This window comes from Xiphias gladius, chromosome 21 (genome assembly GCF_016859285.1).
Source record: "Xiphias gladius isolate SHS-SW01 ecotype Sanya breed wild chromosome 21, ASM1685928v1, whole genome shotgun sequence".
Classification (NCBI taxonomy): Eukaryota; Metazoa; Chordata; class Actinopteri; order Istiophoriformes; family Xiphiidae; genus Xiphias; species Xiphias gladius.
This window is the reverse complement of record NC_053420.1, coordinates 26,901,569-26,922,133: the sequence shown is the minus strand read 5'-3', so window position 1 is coordinate 26,922,133 and position 20,565 is coordinate 26,901,569. Positions and strand designations below refer to the sequence as shown.

At 39.6% G+C, this 20,565-nt stretch overlaps 1 protein-coding gene across 9 annotated transcripts in view; it reads left to right on the top strand.

Moving 5' to 3' along the window:
* Positions 1–349: 349 nt before the first annotated feature.
* Positions 350–20,565, top strand: part of shq1 (SHQ1, H/ACA ribonucleoprotein assembly factor) — a 38,439-nt gene continuing 18,223 nt past the window's right edge. Inside the window, exons 1-10 of one of the 9 annotated variants that reach the window (XM_040159607.1) lie at positions 574–641; positions 852–939; positions 1,500–1,666; positions 1,933–1,997; positions 8,223–8,351; positions 8,486–8,643; positions 9,797–9,909; positions 10,002–10,099; positions 15,724–15,884; positions 16,429–16,482. In XM_040159607.1, coding sequence (XP_040015541.1) covers positions 937–939; positions 1,500–1,666; positions 1,933–1,997; positions 8,223–8,351; positions 8,486–8,643; positions 9,797–9,909; positions 10,002–10,099; positions 15,724–15,884; positions 16,429–16,482 — 948 coding nt within the window. In that variant the 5' untranslated portion in view covers positions 574–641; positions 852–936. The other 8 variants (XM_040159606.1, XM_040159609.1, XM_040159610.1 and 5 more) reach the window with 8 other exon arrangements.

The window sequence follows — 20,565 nt, the reverse complement described above, 5'->3', positions numbered from 1 at the left end:
AATGAGTTGATTAATTGAGTAGTCAAAAAAACGAGTCAGCAACATCTATCATTTCAGTCATTTTTTTTTTTAAAGGAAAATACCAAACATTCCCTTGTCTCCAGTTTCTAGACTGGGAGGAATTGCAGCTTTTCTCTCTTTTACATATACAATTGAAAACTGAATACCTTTGGGTCTTGAACTGTTGGTCAGTCAACAAGATATTTGAAGGCATCACCATTTTGCGTGGGAAATTGTGATGGGTGCTTTTCACTAGCCTCTTACATTTTATAGGCCCAACGAATAACTGATTAATAGAGAAAATTGTTAACGGATTCACTGAGACTAAATATAACCATTAGTTGCAGCCCCACATCTTATCATATCATATCACATCCCATCGACACGCGCTGGAATTTCCGTACAAAGTGAATTTTCATAGAACATCTTACTGCCCGTTTTGCATATCTACTACGGTAAAACATGGACGCAACAGTAAAGAGCGGATCGTGTGGTTTGTTGGTATAACTCAGTGTTGGTCTGGTGAGTATATATTCCTGGTAAGCGTATTCAAGTGTGCCGTGTTTCTTTTACCATCACCCAGGTGATTTAAACTGCCAGTTTCGACTGCTCGCACTGAAGAAAAGTAGCGTTGAGTAGCGGTAGGTTGTGTCTGCTGGCTAGCAATGCGGCTGTGCTGTTAGCCGAAACACACGGGGAGAACCAATCATGTGTTAGCTTACTTCACAAGCTAGTAGCGAGGTAGCCATAAAACGAAACTTTAAAAACACCCGTTAAATCGATGTGGCATATACCACATCGACAGATGTGTTCGCTTTATAGATTCACACGTAATACCGTTTGATTTTTAGGGGTCTGTCGTTAAAATTGGAATGCTTGTAGGCCAATAAACAACCCTGCACTTCAAAAAAATTTAGACCTTGAGGATTTTTATGCATGGTAAGTCCACACATTCACTGAAATATCTACACAAGATCCCTGTAAATGAATGATAATGAATATTTTTTGAAGAAATTGATTGCGTCTTGGAAAATGAGGATTATGCCGGAATTAATTACAGGCCTTTATAATTGGTAAAACTGGTTTGGTGATGTTTTGAGAAATACACACGTTTGTCAATGAAGGACCCCTTTTTAAATGCCCAAATTTTGCAATGTAATTTGGTGTGAAGATCTTTGTAAACAAGAAACAATGGCAGGAACGCTACAAGCTAATTTCATGCCAAAGTAAAGGCACGTTTTGTAACATGCTGCAGTAGGAAACGAGTCGTTATGTGTGACACAAGCTTTGTTTTTGTTCTCACCATCAGTGTTGTACATGTGGGCTGCTGCTTCTGGACACATGTGATCAACAACAACATTTAATAGAGTCAGCCACAAGGTGGCATGCTATAGTCAGGTGGGCCTTGATTCATTTTAACTGCCTGGCAGACTGCTGTGGAATGTAATCCTATACAGACTAACTGGAACTTAAATTTCTTCCCATCACCGACTCTACAGGTCTGTTTCACATCAATATTCATAATGATAACTCCTGCCTTTGACCTGAGCCAAGATCCCGAGTACTTGATCTTCAGCATCCGTGTGCCCTACACCAGAACATCGGAGTTTGACCTTTATATTGATGGAAGAGATTTCAAGTTCTATGCCAAGCCCTACTTTCTTAGGTGAGTTAACCAATACACATGAATTGATGTAACTGTATGTCTTTGTTTAGACCTAGCTTGGATGAAAGAGGGCATGATGGAGGCAGTTATTTAATGGGCTTTTTAAGTAGCACCATCTATCTTAGACTTGAATTTCAAGCCACTTATTTTCTGACCTTGCCGCTTGTCTCAGTATCAGTAGATAAAAAGGACGGATCAAACAAATGGGATGTTGGTCTTTGCTTTTATGAACTGTCACCATCTATGTTTTTATACATTATTTCCAGATTAACTCTTCCTGGAAGAATAGTGGAGGATGGGAGAGAAAAGGCCAAATTTGACATTGATAAAGGTAAGTCACATTATTATATGATGACAATATTTATACAGGCAGTAAAGCACTATGACTTATTAGACTAGTTTAATGGTGATATTACATAGCAAAATGCCTGTTGACATATTTCACTAAAGGCACTAACGGTTTTACTAATGTGAGCCCAATTTTTGCAATATTGCGGCTTCTATTTAGCAATCTACATAAAGTTAGGTACACCAGTATTTGGACATTGACACCATTTTCGTAATTTTTCCCCTGTATACCACCACAATGGATCTGAAATAAAGCCATCAAGATGTGATTGAAGTGTAGACTTTCAGCCTTAATTCAAGGGGTTTAAGAAAAATAATGCATTAAAAGTTAAGGAATTACAGCTATTTTTATGCATGGTCCCTCATTTTCAGAGGCTAAAAAGTAATTGGACAAACCAATATCATTATAAATATAAGGATTATTTTTAATACTTGAATTAAAATCCTTTCTAGTCAATGAGGGCCTGAAGTCTGGAACCCATGGATATAAACAAATGCTGAGTTTCCTCCCTTGAGAGGCTTTGCCAGGTCTTTACTGCAGCTGCCTTCAGTTGCTGCGTGTTTGTGGGTCTTTCTGCCCTCAGTTTTGTCTTCAGTAAGTGAAAAACATGCTCAGTTGGGTTGAGGTCAGGTGACTGACTTGGCCATTTAAGAATATTCCATTTCTTTGCCTCGAGAAGCTCTTGGGTTGCTTTGCAGTATGTTTTGGGTCATTATCCATCTATACTGTGAAGCACTGTCAATAAACGATCGCATTATCAATAAACACCAGAGACCCAGTTCCATTGGCAGCCATACATGCCCATAACACCGCCACCACCATGTTTCTCAGATGATGTGGTTTGCTTTGGATCATGAGCCGTTCCTTTCCCTCTTCATACTCTTCTCTTCCCATCATTCTGGTACAAGTTAATCTTGGTTTCATCTTTCTAAATAATGTTGCTCCAGAACTGAGCAGGCTTTTTTTTAGATGTTTTCTGGCAAATTCTAACCTGGCGTTTCTTTGCTTGTGTGTTACCAGTAGTTTGCAGCTTGTGGTAAAGCCTCTGTATTTAAATTCATGAAGGAATCTCTTGATTGTAGACTTGGACAATGGTACGCCTACCTCCTCAAGAGTGTTATTAACCTGGCTAGATATTGTGAAGGGTTTTTCTTCACCAAGAATTCTGCGATCATCCACTTTAGTTCTCTTCCATGGTCTTCCAGGTCTTTTGGTGTTGCTGAGCTCGCCAGTGCAGTACTTCTTTTTAAGAATGTACCAAATTGTTGATAAGGCCACTCCTAAGGTTTCTGCTATCTGTCTGATGGGTTTGTTTTGTTTTTTCAACCTAACGATGGTATCTTTCACTTGCATTGACATCTCTTTGGACCACATATTGAGAGTTGCCATGAACAGCTACCAAATGCAAATTTGTTGCTTGGAATCAACTCCAGACCTTTTTGTCTGCTTAATTTGTCATGAAATAAGGAGTGAGCAGGCCACACCTGGCCATGAAACTGATTGTCAGCCAATTACTTTTGAGCTTTTAAAAATGAGGGACTATGCATAAGATAGTTGTAATTAAAATAAAGTAGTAAAAATAAATGGTTGATGGGATATTTTTGTTAAACCCCCTTGAATTAAAGCTGAAAGTCTACACTTCAAGCACATCTTGATTGCCTTGTTTCAAATCCATTGTGGTGGTGTACGGTGGCAAAATTACAAAAATTGTTTCAATGTACAAATACTTATGTACCTAACTGTATGAACATGTACACAATTTGGAATGATAATTTTTCATCCACAAATTAACAACATTGCCCAAAAGTATGAAATATCAGAGATGATGATATCAGAGATGCTCTGAGAGGCAAGTAAACAATATCCCCTTTGAAACAAAGATCCGGCTATATTGCCGTTAAGAAGTACGCTGGCTTCGCTTGCTTATGCTCAACCCAACAAAGCCGGGACAGAGTGGGATTTGAGATAATATGCTGGCATTCCCTAATCAGAGGCGTGACGTGTAACACAAAAGTGTTGGTGTCTGTCCCGTCATGCCGGCTCTCCATTTTACACAGATGTCAATTCGGCTCTGTGGCCACCTCCGCTGCCAGCTTAATGCCGGAACGATGCCCCCCCCCCCAATTCCATGTTCGTACCTTTTTATACAGAATGATGAGGCGGAATAAAAGTGCAACATTCCCACCTTGAACAGGCTGTATAAAAGGGGCTAATTCACAAATTCTATTGAAGGGTCTGATACCTTCCTCCATGTGTTAATTAACATAATGACTCAATAACAGGTAAAAGCTGTTTTCCCGGATATGTATGTTCTTAAAAATAGTTGTTTATCTCCTTTCGTGAAAATCTGCTGACCTTTCTTTGAGCAGGGGAAAAAAACATTTTACCAGGATCTTATTTTGAAGTTTTTACAAATGATATGTCAGCATACTGAGTTATTTATATATATATATATATATATATATATATATATATATATATATATATATATATATATATACACACACACACGCAACCCACAAAAATCCTGAACAGGATTATGTTTCAGTACCATTTATTTAAGGTACGTAAACAGTATTATACTATGCATTTAGAAAGTCTTCAGACCCCTTCACTTTATTCACATTTTGTTATGTTGCAGCCTTATGCTAAAATATTTAAATACATTTTTTTCATCAATTTATACTCAATACCCCGTAATGACAAAGCCAAAACACAATTTTGGAAAATTTTGCAAATTTATTAAAAAGGAAAACCCGAATATCACAATGACATAAGTATTCAGACCCTTTAGTCAGTACTGACTTGAAGCACCTTTGGCAGCGATTACAGCTTGGAGTCTTTTTGGGTATGACTCAACAAGCTTTGCAGACCTGGATTTGGGGATTTTCTGCCATTCCACTCTGCAGATCCTCTCAAGCTCTGTCATGTTGGATAGTGGCCATCAGTGGACAGCCATTATCAAGTCTCTCCAGAGATGTTCGATTGGGTTCAAGTCAGGGCTCTGGCTGGGCCACTCGGGTCATTGTCCTGTGGGAAGGTGAACCTTCGGCCCAGTCTTAGGTCCTGAGCACTCTGGACCAGGTTTTCATGAAGGATATCCTTGTACTTTGCTCCATTCAGCTCTCCGTCAACCCTGACCAGTCTCCGTGTCTCCCACCCCCTGGTGTAAGCGGTGCCTGGTTTCCTCCTGACATGACATTTAGAATTGAGGCCAAACAGTTCCATCTTGGTTTCATCAGACTAGAGAATCTTGTTTCACACAGTCTGAGTCCTTTCACTGCTTTTTTGCAAACTCAAAGTGGGCTTTTATGTGACTTTCACTGGAAAGGCTTCCATCTGGCCACTCTGCCATAAAGCTCAGATTGGTGGAGTCCTGCAGTGATGGTTGTCCTTCTAGAAAATTTTCCCATCTCCACACAGGATCTGTGGAGCTCAGCCTGAGTGACCATCAGGTTCTTGGTCACCTCCCTTACGAAAACATCTCAAAGATGTTCAAGAGAAATGGGAGGCACCTGAACTAAATCTCAAGTGTCATAGCCAAAGGTGTGAAAACTTATCTCAATGTGATATTTCAGTTTTTCCTTTTAATTAACCTTGAAAAATGTCTAAAAATCTGTTTTGGCTTTGTCATTATGGGGTATTGAGTTTAGATTGATGAGCGAAATTAATTTAAATATTTTAGCATAAGGCTGCAATGTAACAAAATGTGAAAAAAGTGAAAGGGTCTGACTAATTTCTGAATGCACTGTAGTTAGAGACTCCAGATGGTGGTAAATTGTTTAAAGTGTAACTTTTTCTTTTTAGCATTTTCAGCTTCATAAGAAAGTTTGACAGTGAAAATACAGACACAAGGGGGGGGGGGGTACGGCATGCAACAAAGGTCCCTGGGCAGAACTGAACAGGGTCAAAGTTATGATATGCGTCGAGGAGGCGCATTAGTGTTAGGACTCGGGTATGTGTGAATGTGGCCTATAACTGGGATGTCTCAGGCGGACGGCAGGTGTGTGATTTGCATATGGTATGTTATTTTTAGAGAAAGATGCTTTCAAGTTATTAAATAATTGCCAGTTTTTAAAGCATTAGAAAACCAGCTTTGACAGCATTTTATGCGAACAACCCAGACAGATTTGGTAAAAATTAGAATGTATACCTATTGACATCGTTGCATAGCAAATCTCAATACCATGGCCTGATTGAAAAACATGGCTGTGCTTGCTTATCATTGCATTACTGACCAGTCTCACTATAACAAGACCCTGAAGCATGGTTCTAATAGCAGACAGTGATTGATCCCCGGGGTGTCTTTAGTTTGTACTTCAGTCAATCAGCCAGGGTAAATTAACCTACTGATCATGTTATTCCATCCTATTTAAAGAGCCACTGGAACCATCTGTAATGTCATAATGATTACAGCCTGCAGGCTGCCTGTAATATCTCTTTTCACAGTGACAGTGACAGGGAGCTCTTACAGGATTTTCTTTTAAATGTATAACAAGCAAGTGAAACATGATAATGATTATTGGCATGATGTTCACTAATGTTTTTACACTACTTTCTGTCTCTCTGATCTGTCTTTGACTTTCTGTTGCACATAATCAGTTGTAATGAAGTTGTCTTTATGGAGACGTCTGCCTTATGGACTCTGACACCTCGTTTCCCGTCTGTCAGCATGGCCCCAGTTAACATGCTGTGTCTAAATAAGCCTGTAACATCTGCTAATAAAGCTCCACTAATGAGTGTCCTTGTTTAGACTTGTAATGAGCAATCATTAAGATCCCTCTTTCAGGCTCTCCGTTCTGCAAGGCCTGCAACTCAAGCAATTAGTCAGCTTCTATCGTAAAGCGTTTGTAAGCTTTAACACTTGGGTGCATTGAAATTTTATGAGGTCTTTAGGCGACCATCAGATTATCTCTGTGGTGTAGGCAAATCATTCTTATTCATCAGTCAAGTATCGCCTATTCAGTTTTAGTAGCAGTTTGTAAAGCATCTACTTAATTTTGAAGTATTGCATGTGCAGGTGGCCTGATTTATCTTCTGTTGCTTGTTATAAAGAGATACTTTCAAATTCAAATGTGTGATCATCAAAAAGTCATCAATCAACATTTTTTTTTTTTTCCCTAAGGATTTAAATGAGTAGTTTAGTAAAGTGTGTAATCAGTCAATGGCTTAATAGTCTGTTATGTATTTCTAATCTTCTCTCACGCTATGAAACATGACAATGAGATCTTTGACCTTATCATGTCATATATCAGTTTAAAAAGAGCATTTAGTCTTTTCTTTGATTCAAACAACCTCTCAACCTTCTGAAGAGAAATTTATTAGCATTTTATGTGGGGGAAAAAAAAATCAAATATATTGCTGGGTCAAAACTAATGCCTTTTTCATTACCCATTTATGTTTTTATTTAGATTTAATGAATTTTTCTAGTATAAATTTTCAAAACTAAATATAAAATCTTATTTCAATTTACCAGAGCCTACTGTCATGTTTAAAAATAGCTTCTTTTTTTTTTTTTTTATCCCCAGTCACAAAAAATAGTACTGCTCAGTTTATGGTTTAATAGTCTCATTTGAGACTATAAAACTGTAAATTACCTTTTAAAAAAGAAAATTAAATATATCAGTTACCAAAATTCAAACAGTGACTGATTTTATAGTCAGACATTTAATTGTTTCAACACAAGAAATATACTGTGTACATCGTATCTGCAGGTCTAAAATCAAAGTTTTAGAAAGCACTGGATTTAGTTTCCTCAAAAAAATGCCTCAGGGGGTATTAAAAAGTCTTTCATTTCCTAGAAACCTTGGGTATTTTCTTTTACCTGCAGTAGTCAATAACGTTAGTTATAAAATGTTTTTGTATGTAATTGTCGGCCGTATGGAAATGTCACACTCTTATAAACTGAAAGTAGGATTGTTGTGACAATGGATCTCGCTGGAGGAGGCTGTTCATTCCTTTTCTGTGGCGTTTCAGTCCGCACCATCAGACCTGTAGCAATCATTGTCACTACTACCTAGCTACAGTAGCTAGGAAGATCATTGTCTCATAATTCTTCTTCATTCCTCATAAGTCTAAAATTTAACTTGATGAACAATGCAGAAACCCCAATGTATATTAAATAACAGGTACAAGAATGAGTGAAGTTATTAAACAGGAGATCTGTAATGGTTAAAAACCATCCGTTCATGTCCTCTCATGCTGTAGGTCTTTTCACCCTGCGGATGCCTAAGGAGACAGCTGGGGAGCACTTCGAAGGACTTCAGATGCTGACAAGTCTCCTCGCCCCAAAAGGCTCCCGTTCAGCAAAACCATTGGTAGAGGATTTGAGCACAGGTGATTTAATTTTATACACTGCTTTAACTTGTTTATTAACTGATAATCACTCATTCGGAATGTATAGATAGAAAAAATAACATGGAATTTTGCAGTATTCATCTAACACCAACCATAACTTAACATTTTAAAAGGATGCAGTGAAAGCATAGGAGATGATGAGGAGGAAGATGAAGATTTTGACTGGCAGGTTGAGCAAGAGGTGTACATGGAGAGCTCTGAGGAGGAGCTGAGAGCCCTCCAGAAATATGGCTTTGGCAATCAGAGGTCTGGAGTGTTTGCCAGATTACAGGTAAGAGCCGTGGATAAAGAGTCTTCCCTGAACTCTGAAATACTCACATACTTTATGAATGTGATTAGACAGAGCTGCCGAATATAACATTTTGAATCATACAAATAAAGTTTACAGACACTTTAACTTTTTTCACATTTTATGATGTTGAAGCCTCGTGCTAAAATAATTTAGATTTTTTTTTCCCTCATCAATCTGCGGTCAATACCCCATAATGACGAAGCCAAAACAGATTTTCTGAAGTTTTGCAAACTTATTAAAAAGGTAATAAACCGAAATATCACATTGAGATAAGTATTCAGACGCTTTGCTATTACACTTGAAATTTAGCTCAGGTTCCTCCCGTTTCTCTTGATCATCTTTGGGATGTTTCAGCACCTTGACTGGAGTCCATCTGTGATGAGTTAAATTGATTGGACATGATTTGGAAAGACACACACCTGTCTATATAAGGTCTCAAAGCTGACAATACATATCAGAGCAAAAAGCAGAGAAAGGACTCTCAGACTGTGAGAAACAAGATTCTCTGGTCTGACTGTTTGGCCTCATTTCTAAGTGTCATGTCTGGAGGAAACCAGGCACCGCTCATCACCTGCCAAATATCAATGACCCTAAGCACACTGCAAAAACAATGCAAGAATGGCTGAGGGACAATTGACTGTCCTCGAGTGGCCCAGCCAGAGCCCTGACTTGAACCCAATCGAACAGGTCTCTGGAGAGACCTGAAAATGGCTGTCCACTGACGGCCCCCATCCAACCCGACAGAGCTTGAGAGGATCTGCAGAGAAGAATGGCAGAAAATCCCCAAATCCAGGTCTGCAAAGCTTGTTGAGTCATACCCAAAAAGACTCCTGGCTGTAATCGCTGCCCAAGGTGCTTTAAGTAAGTACAGAATCTGAATGTGATATTTCAGTTGGGTTTTTTTTGTTTTATTTTGGGTTTTTTTAATACATTTGCAAAAATATCTAAAAACCTGTTATCACTTTGTCATTATGGGGTATTGAGGGTAGATTGAAGGGAAAAAATGAATTTCAGTTATTTTAGCATAAGGCTGCAACATAACAAATATGAAACCAGTGAAGGGGTCTGAAGACTGTCTGACTTCACTGTATATGACACCAAAAATCCTCAAATTCTGTGAATGTCCTGACAGGAGGAACTCAGTGATGTGATTGATATCAAGAACCCAGAGGGAATGGCTGCAGCAGAGAGGAGGCAGGGAAGGCTGGAAGCAGAGGCCTCTGCGTTTTCACCTGACCACTACCTGTGAGTTTATCAAAGAAAAAACGTCTAGCACTGCTTAATGTAGCTTTTTTTCTGGGCAATTTTTTTTCAGCTGACATCATGTACCATTGCAGGGCTGATTTGTTTGAGGATGATGAAATAAAGGGACTGCTGAAATTTAAACCATGGTGGACAAAGCTGAGTCCTTCCACAGAGCAGGAGGGAGAAGTCGGTGAGTTGACGTTATCCCGTCATAATCTCTAAAAATGTGGTCTGTAGACTGTTTCATCTGAATTGTGTTGTTAGAATCAATCTCACGTTTGGCCCCCTGAAAAAAAAAAGTAACATGATTATCTCTCTTTCCAGTGCACAGTCAAATGATATACCAAAAAAACCAAATGCAGAAAAAATATATATATCTATATAGATAGATATATATATTGAAATAATATAATGTGTGTGCGAGTGTACATATATATAAAGGTATCAAGTTCCCTTTCTGCAGAAAAATGGTACCTGTCACAGATACATTATTACATACAGTATTACATAATTAAATTGTTATTACTGATGCATTAATTTATAAGCAGCAATCTACTGTTGTAGCTGTTAGAGCTAGAGCTAGTTTAATTTACTTCATATGAAGCTTGGTAGTTCAGGTCAGGGGTCAGCCCCCTCCAAAGAGTTGCCAGATCAATTTGAGAGGTCATGAGATAATTAATTGCACAGAAATGAAGAAAAAAACAAGTTCTGCAACATAAATCCATATTTAGTTTTTTCGTACTTCTCTCTGATCTTAAAGTGAAAATCGCTCTTTAGTGGAGCTGCACACAACTCATAGACATCTGCGTCAAGGGGCCCGAACTAGACTGTTTTTTGTCATTTATCACAAGTAAAAAAGTTTGGAAACTGCTGATTTCATCTTTTATAAATGTACTTGCATTTGGTAAGATTTTATCATCTTACCATATGCCTCCGTAATGTAAAATCATACAAAGTCTTAATCTGAAAAGTAACCACAAACTATAGCTGTCAAATAAATATACTGGAGTAAAAAGGACAAAATTTCCTTTTGAGATGTGGTTAAGTAGAATTACACAGTAGTTTAAATAGAAATACTCTAGTACAGTTCTAGTACTTTTCTATTTTTTGTGTGTGCTTTGTCAAACTCAGTTTTCACCCTTATGCTTAATGATTAGAACAATCTTACACATATCCTATCACATATCACATGTTAATTAATGTGGATGATTTCACTTGTCCAAGCAATTAAAAGTAACCAACAAAGTAGTGACTGAGGGCTACCAGAAGGTGGCATGAAGCTGCAAAAATTGAGATGGCAGTCATACATGTTTCTTATTTGACCAAATTAAAATACTCATGTTGACTACTTCATTAGTCCAAGTTTACCATTCCAAAACGTCCACTAATAGAATTATGAATAGAAAAACTGTATATGCAGAGATCCAAACAGGAATCTGTTGGCTGGGCTTTATGTCTGCCAGGCACTGACATTGTTCTCTGACAGTATATTAATCCCTAAAGGACACACGAGTCTTTTTACTGCCCCGTTCCAGAGGAAGGTCAGAGCTCAGCTAGTCGGCTAGAGCTCCATTCCCTGCCAAACGGCCTCAGGGCTCTTCAACAGGAAAGACACTTGCCATTATGAGAGATTGAACTTGGACCTTCCCTAATCACCACATCTCTCTGGTGCCTGTCGACCAATTTAAACAACCACGACTGCTGAGTTAGAATGTGACAACTCAAAAAAGGCCAGTATTTCTACCATCTTGCATTTGCAGTAATTTATTCCCCCAAATTTAGGTTTTCTTTCTGCAATCCTTTCCAATCTCTTTCAAAGCAACGGCTCATTTACTTAGATTGAGACATGCTGCTTTTTGGCTGGAGCCTCCTAGCTTCATTTCTCTGTTCAGCCTCTTGTATAGGAGCGATAGCTTGTGAAGCCTCAGCACTGCGAGAGACTATTTAATTGTGCCATCCAGCTCCTCTAACAGCCTGCTAATTCCAGCACTTACACTGTTTAAGCGGGCACATGGCTCACAGCCATAGCTTATGTGTAGTGTGTGGGTGCTGTATGCTTGAGAGAGGATTTAGATTAAACAGATAGCATTATCACAGGAGGGAGTGCTGCCGGCCGCGTTTCCACCAGCGCGAGGGCCCGATCACTGACGAGCAGCCATCAGTCAGAAATGCAAAGGCCATTAGCTGCACTCTGAGTTTTGCCTCCGAAGAACATTACAGTTCCCTGTATCCCCGCCGGCTCCCTCGCCTCATTCTGCATTCTAAGACAGAGTGCCTCAGTCGGGAGCCCAGGCGTAGATAAATGGGCCGAATTAAACTTAATGGCTTGATTGACAGGTGGAATAGCATTAGCCTCAGCTGAGCGTGAAGAATGGCGTCGGTCAGGAGATTTGAGCAGCTTGCCATCAAATCTTGAAAGCGCGCTTGTGATTTTAACTGTTTGCCATATATTTAAAATGGAGAACTACAACTGCTCTGGGCGGGTTTTTAGACTTGTTCGCCCTCCTTCACTTCTGCTAAGTCTGATATATATGTCAGCTGACAGATGGATGTGGTCACAAGTGCTAATGAAGTAGAAACTGGCCCCTTTGTGCTCTCCAGTGTCAGGGCCAGCGCTCCGACAGGCCACAGCTGCCCACTGGAGGCCTGTATTCACACACTGGTTCAGGCTAAATGGTCCCGACAGCTCCGTCTCTCTACCTGCTGCACTCTGTTGTGGCTGAATTTAGAAATCTGACCTTTGACCAAGATATACTTCTGTTGTTGTTTTAGGCTACTAATACATTACCCAGGTTTGTACTTTGAGTAGACTTTATCATTAAATATCCCTTTAATTTGTACTTTATATGATCACAGCATGTGCATGCACAAAATGAACCATATCTGCCATCCAAGGTCATATGTTGACCTCTGGGAGCCTTTTCCAATCCTCAGCAGTATTTTGACGAAGCATATTTACTCCATGCCATCAGGCCATCTGGACCTGTAGAGAGCAGTGACGAGCCAGACTGCCTTTCCAACTGGAGGAATTAGGTCAGAAATTAATTTGCAATCAGGAGAAGTGCTCATACACTGTGTGCTAATGCTCACTAGAATTGATTGGCTCCACAGTGGAGATGAATGAATGTGGTGTTGGATAAATCTATCAGGTCAGCTCACCTCACCGAACAGCTTTGGCTGCAGAGTTAATAGAAAATATATCAACATCATGAAGCTGCTCTGTCCAACTTGCGCGGGGTTGGGTGTTCTGTTTCTATTTAGATTTTGCAAGTAGTTATTGTGAATATCAGTTTTTAATTACAAAGTCTGAGTTTGTTGTGCAACGTTTTTCTTCAGAACAAATGGTACTCGCGTGTGTGTGTGTGTGTGTGTGTGTGTGTGTGTGTGTGTGTGTGTGTGTGTGTGTGTGCGTGTGTGTGCGCGTGTGTGTGTGTGCGTGTGTGTGCGTGTGTGTGTGTGTGTGTTTTGAGAGAAATTGGGTCAACATTTTCTTGCATATCTGTTGCTTGTTACTCTCCAAATTAGTCTGTTACGTCTGTTTTTCTATTACATTTTCATCCCATCGCCCATTGTGTGTGTTTTGCATGTACTTGAAGACAAGTGTGTGCAGATATGGGTGCACAGGCGCCTTTGTCTGTATGTGTGGGTTCTGCCCAGCCGTGCTCTCCCACTGCAGCTACACCAACAAGGGACTCAGGTAGCATCTGCAGGGAGCTAAAAACTGACGTAATGCAGCGGGAATCTCCTTCCCAGCAGAGCCAAGTTCCCACTGCAGCCAGAGAGATCTCACTGAAACGCTGTGTGTGTGTGTGTGTGTGTGTGTGTGTGTGTGTGTGAGTGTGTGAGTTTGTGAGTTTGTGAGTTTGTGTATTAGTGTACTTGCTCCAGCCAATACACACCAGTGTGTCTTGCTCATCAGGGGCTCAGTGTAGGGACTCTCCTCTCCTCATGCAGAGAGAGGAATTGCTTCCAGCTGTTTTAAAAGCTGCTGGGAGAAAGAAAAAACAGTAGAGTTACAGCACGTTCCTGCAGACATTCAGTGCGCCTTTCAATGCTGAACGATGCAGGTAGCTTAAATGGGACTGAAGTCTGTTTGTGTTGCCCCATTAGGCATGCCACAGATTCCCATCAAGCAGATGTCTCTTTCAAAAGGCAACAGCTAGTGAATTTGCAAAGAGCATGGAAGCAGACGTTTTGAGGTATTTTCTTATGATGGAGCTCTGTATTTTCTTAATGCGGAGCTGTTCAGCTGTCGAACACATACAAATGAGATTGGATTTACTAATTTTGCAAATTTAATGCAGGAGTATTTAGCCTATTTTGCTTCTGCTGCTCATCAGCCTCAGTGAGGTGCCCTTCAACAAGGCACTTTGCCCCCAACTGCTCCAGAATAACAATTCATTGGCCAACAGTGGAAACGCTTTAACAATAGGAAAATGGCCAAGTCTCTTCTTCTTTTTTCCCTTTGGTCTACACAAACACACACACACACACACACACAGCTGTACATCAGAGGGAACATCTGGCAAGGTTCTCAGACTTCCTGTCATTTTAAAATTATTGCTTCTCTGGATATATCACTTATTTCCCAGGATTCCCAGGATTTGAGGAGATTTGATTTTAAAGACAGAACTGTAGATAATTAATCATAAAAATCTAAATATTTTAACCATATTTAATCTGATGTTATTCTTTCATATTCATTGGATTATGTCCCAGTTTTAAAACATGAAAGTGGTTTTAGGAATGTGTATCTTATTGCTGACCTGTGACTTTGTGGTGAGGCAGAGAAGGAAAATGCATTTCATGCATGTTTCGGTGTGTTGATTCTGCAGTTTGACAAGCTGGAGAATAGTTCCTCGATGTTAAATTGTAATGTTAAGGCTGCCATCTGTATGTGATGTCTACTTAATGCATGCTGCTCTGCCCTCTGATATTTTGGGTTGGAGCCTCCATCAAGCTTGATTGTCTGATTTAGAGCTAGACATTGGCCAGGCAGATATATTTGCTTATTGTGGATATGTCTGTACTAGTGTATATGGCGGCCGATAAGTAATAAGAGGTTGCGGTACAGAAATGCCAAAGCAGGTCTGACTTAATTTAGAAACAGTTTTACCACCACAGAGTTTTTCCAACACAGAGATTAATGGAATACAGATTTTTCAACTGTAAATGTCTAAATCATTATCTTAGTCACAATTATTAAAAAAAAAAAAAAAAAAAAGCGTAAGAGATCTTTTAGCAAGAATTTGTGAGAAATAGCAGGATCTCAGTCTCTGGCATTTAACCCTTCTTTGAAAGCTCCGTTTTCTCTGTTCAAACTAAAACAAGGCTGGTGACACAGAGAGAGAAAATGATGCATTTTCAGATTCAGTCAGCTTAGTGTGGACGTAATCTTAAAGACTTAGAACACTAAGCCCACTTTATTAAGCTGCTTTTATCCCAACAGTGTTATAATGAGACATCGTGCCTTTTATCCTGATACATGATGGTTTCAGTATGAATTTGATGGGAAAATCATTGGTTTGTATTTTTTACCTTGGGGCTGAAAAGTGTGCTTAAATGATGATGGTTTGGCAGTGCGAGTTTGGCGAGGTAGAAAGTCATATACTCCCTCTGTCTTTGCATCAGAAGCGTCTGTGCGCGCAAAGGAGTGTAAGCAACCGCCTAACCACCAACACTGCTTCTCGCACCCACTACTGGATTCTTTTGCAAGTTCACAGGGCACTTCTGTGCCTCATTCCTTTCAGGATATACCAAAGACTTGTGCTGACTTGGAATGACACATCTAACTGTAAAATCCATGTTCTCAAGCAGCCGTGTCATTCACTGACAATGACAAGGAGCAGCTGAGAAAATTCACCAACCGCTCCTACCTACTGGACAAGACGGCCAGTTACCAAGCATGGCTCAGCCTCGTGGATATCCTGCTGGCTTATTCCTATGAAGTGCGCTCTACGGAGGGAGAGCACAATGTGAGTGAGTATGTGTATGTGTGACGAGGCAACTCCTCCTGAGCAGCACTTAGCCTTGGATGACAAAGCCCTCTATCCTCAAATCCTTTAGACCCCCTTCCATTTCATTCAAAGCCTTAAGAGATTACCAGCAGATCCGAGAGCTCAGTCCAGGCCTCTTTGTGTCACTCCTCTAAGGTAGCTGCAGACAGGCAAGGTGAGCGAGGCTGATTTCATTGTTAAAGACGCTTCATAGCCTGTGTGAATGAAATACAAGAGATATTTGATACGGCAGAATGTTGAACTAAGGCCCAGCTATGAAAACAAAATATATCAAATGTAAACATTTTAATTTCCATTTGGGATATTATAATCTGGAGTGAGTCCAGAGCATGTCCCCCACTTTATTTAAATATATAGCCTGTTTTATATTGTAAAAAGACATCTGAGCAGCTGCTCTCCATGCCTTTGTCCATGCAGAATTTATTGTGCTGTGCTGCCTGTTCTTCTAGTATTTCCTGTCTGCTGCTGTTGTGATGATGAGTGGTTCCCTCCTTCCCTGCAGGTGGAGTCACCGTGGACAATCAGAAAACTCAGCGGGACTCTCTGCTGGCTGGAGGTGAGTCAGTTATTGCACAAGGAAAAAAGATTTATTTGCAGTGAATGATTTACTCTCAAATACTCAGTGTTAATTAAATAGGGACAAAGCACATAATTAAACATTACTGTAAATGAGCCAGGCTCATTGTCATCTTTAGTTCCTGGGTAGATGTCACCGGACGCCCTAGTTCTTTTCCTTAATTCATGACACACGGGGGGTTTACTAAGCCTGTCGCAAATCACCGTCAAGGGCACAAAAATTTGCGTCAGTTCATCTGAATTGGATAAATAAGATCTGAGGCTGGGCTGTTTTGAGACTTGTTTGGAAAGTTATAGAGTGCCGAAGAAAGTGTTTTCTTCCCTGGTTTAAGAGAAAACACTTTTGTAACTGCGTGTGTGTATTCACCCCACAAGAAGCCTACATATGAGGAAATATTACATAGCCTGATTTAGTCAGCTCAACAAAAAAACTTTTATAATGAAATAACAACCTACTTAATAACTGGCTGCTTCAATCGGATCACGCTGGTCTGGGGCTGCTGTGAGCCATTAAAAGTCAGGAAACAGAAAGGTAAAGTTGTGTTAAAATATAACTGATTGTTTCATTGCTGCTCTTTTGTCTTGAGTTATGGTGCTGAGCAAAGGGCTCCAATAAAGTTACTTTATACTGCATCTTTTAATTTGTGTTTCTCTCTCACTTTGTCTCTCTCATTGTTTCTCTTTGCAATATTCTCAGTCCTTCTCTGTGTGTCTGCTCAAACAGTGCTGCAGACTGTATTTTCAGCAGTGCTGCTTATGATCCATTTTACAAGTGCTAAACCTTGTTGCAGTCCTTTAGTAAAATTAAGCACAAGCTCAATTTGACAGATTAGCACCTTTTTTTTAAAAAGGGCCACAGATATTTAGTAAGCATCCGCCATAGTGTGGATCTGCTTCCGTTTGCCTTGGCTCCCATCTTTACATTCATTCTGCATGTATTCATTCATGCCTCCTCTACATGTTGCTTCTGATTTTATAATGCTTCAGTACTCCTGCTTTTAAAAATGGCTGTAGCAAACAAAGGACAGGTGCTCATTAACAGCTGGGACTGGTTTCCATCAAGTTACAGCTGTGAATTTAGAACACATGTTGGCTGGTCTCTCGCTGCCCAGCAGGGTGGCGAACCGCAGCGCTCTGCTATTCCTGAGTACATACTGTAACTGCACCTGATGCATTCCATATCAAACATGCTTAATATTTGCTATGCTTTGCTTTTTTTTTTTTTCCCCCTCCGGTCGATGAAATTTCAGCAGGGCATGACACATCACCTACTAAAATTGAAAAGGAACAAAGTTGGGGGGGTTATTTCATGATATAAGTATACATTTTTTCTATAACTAGAAAAGAAAAATTGTTTAAAAAACAAATACAGGGAAAAGGTACTGTCTACCTTACTCATTATTTACTACAGTTTTCTTTTAGTTGTGTTAAAAATTTCTGAGTGCATTTGACAGTCAACCTTTAAAACACTAACAATGTGAACATGAATAAGAATATATTAACAAGACACAGTAGTTCAGCTCCTCTTTTATTATCCTCTTGTAAGTCTTAGACTTGTGGCTCCGCAGCAGCCATTATACAAAGTTGTTTGGGCTGGTAGGATTGATGTATTGTAGCTTGGGTGTGTTTTAAAGTGATCAGAGAGGCTCTTGAGGTGAATTTCAGTTTCGTAATGTGTTTTACACATACACACATTGTTTACTCTGTGTCAGCATGTTGACAGTTGCATTCATGTTTGAAAAAACATTAGAGAGACTAGCTGATTTTTCCAGACAAATTCATCACTGATATTTGCTCTGATATTAACAGTTCAGGTACAGGCTTTGTCCATGGCACTAATATGAGCTTGTAATGTCAATTACAGGGAGCTGTCAATTGTTGGACTTGGCACAAGACCTGTACAATAGCACTACCAGGTGTTCCCATTTCAAATAGTAAATGATGGGTGGTGTGTTTAGCCTGTCTACTCACAAACTGCCACTAGACAATCACTTGAGTGTGTGCGTGCGTGTCTGCATGCAGGTGGGGGTGTGTGAATGGCATTAGAAATGGGAGTGTCCCGATTATGTTTAACATCTTAGCCTCTGTCCACTGTAGGAAGGAAATTAAAAAAAAAAAAAAAAAAATTCCGAACTGGGTTCCATCTGGACCAGTGTGTTTTTTAGATGATTTTCTGGAAGTTTGCTTTCACATTGACATGCAAAAACAGCAGGAAATAGTTCAGTCTCTCCCTCCTCCCTAGGCTGATGGTGGCTGCATCAAGGGCAAGTGGTTTAAAGAATACACCATTTTTTTTACAGACAAATCACCCTATCTCTGTTTGGTCTCAGCTCACTACACCTTTGTTCTGTTACTCCCTGCTCTCTCTCATCACTTATTTTAGTGTTTCTGTGTATTCACTTCAGGTTTTTTTTCTTCGTGTTAACATTGTTTGATTTTTAGATGACTGTATAAGATTTCATCTGTTAACTACTGTTAATCTGTTAATCAAATTAATAGATCACCATTGTATTCTTTAGTCTATACCATAATCATAAATACAGCTCAATTATGATTCTTGGGGTCTGTTCCAAGAAGAGGGTTTACTGAGTAATCTGGATAACATTGCTTAGTAAAACGACACTTGGAACATGTCTTCTTACATCAGACTTTGGTCTAGATTTGAAAAGTTTTTGTGTTTTACTCAGCAAATGTATCCAGATTACTCAGTAAACCTGGTTCCTGGAACAGGGCCTTGTATTATGAGAACAAAACAGTATATTGATGCACAAAATCATTGATTGCAAGGATACTGGTGACAGAAATTTGGCCTCTTAACATCTTAAAAAACATCTTAAAAACAAATATAAATGCAGCCATACAATATACAGCCCTCCCCCTAACACATGCACTCACTAACTCTCACACACACACACACATCTACATGCGCACATTCACGCAACCGTGCACACAGAGAGCATTCCCAATCACCCCCACTATGGCATACACTGAAACACCCACACAAGTGTAAAGACAGATAGATACTTATATACAGTGGACTACATGATCCTTGTGATACAAACTCTGCATCAGCATTAGAACCAACTAATGGAGTTAAATATATTGCACATTACAAGTGTTGCAAAAGAATTACTGTTACATGTAGCCCTGGCCAAAGACCCAGCAAATCCTTTGTTGGGTACTATCCTTTTCATTTAACAGTCTGATTACTGCAGGAACAAAAGACTTGCTAAAACTGGTTGTTCTTATTTTCCTTTGCAGAATCCTTCCTTTGCCCCGATAGCCTAGTTGGAATCTGTTGTTTAGAGGATGAGTAGGGTCTTTGAGGATGCGCTTAGCCTTACTCAGAATGAGGTCTTTCCAGAATTTAGCGGCTGACATCTGGTCACACCCGGATACTCTACTTGTCATCTTGATTATGCGCTGCAACTTATCTTGTTCTTGGTTGCGCATGTTACCAAATACACAAATCGGACCAAAAAAAGGATGCTCTGAGGGACAGCCTTGTAAAAGAGTTGCAAGACATAACAATCAACGTTAAAAAGGTTCAATTTTCGTAAGAGCAACATTCGTTTTTGCATTTTTTTTTACCTTCACAGCAGCACATTCATTGGACTTCAGCTGGTCATCAATTTCGTTTCTTAAATATTTATAAGTGTTAACTCTTTCAATGGGTATATTGTTGACAGTGGTGAGTGGGACTTCTCTCTGTCTACGTCTAAAACTGATTTCTAAAACCATTTCCTTTGTTTTGATCAAATTCACCTCCAGGAAATTACCGACTAGATGATTAGCTGCCATAATTACTTTATTAATTCACTGTCATACAGAGGAACAATTGTGGTGAGCAGAAGAGATGTTTTTGCTAGTGGTGTGGCACTTCAAAGGAGTATACTACTGAGTCTTTCTTCAAATATCTTAACTTTATCTTCACAATCAAAAATCTCTAGGAGAAAGCACAAGCAGCCAGTTACAGTTCTTGCGGTCCCCACGTGTATAGAGTTGCAAAGTGGGAGAGGTTGCTGGTTCCAAAAAGTATATTTCCCCATTCTGTATTTCCATT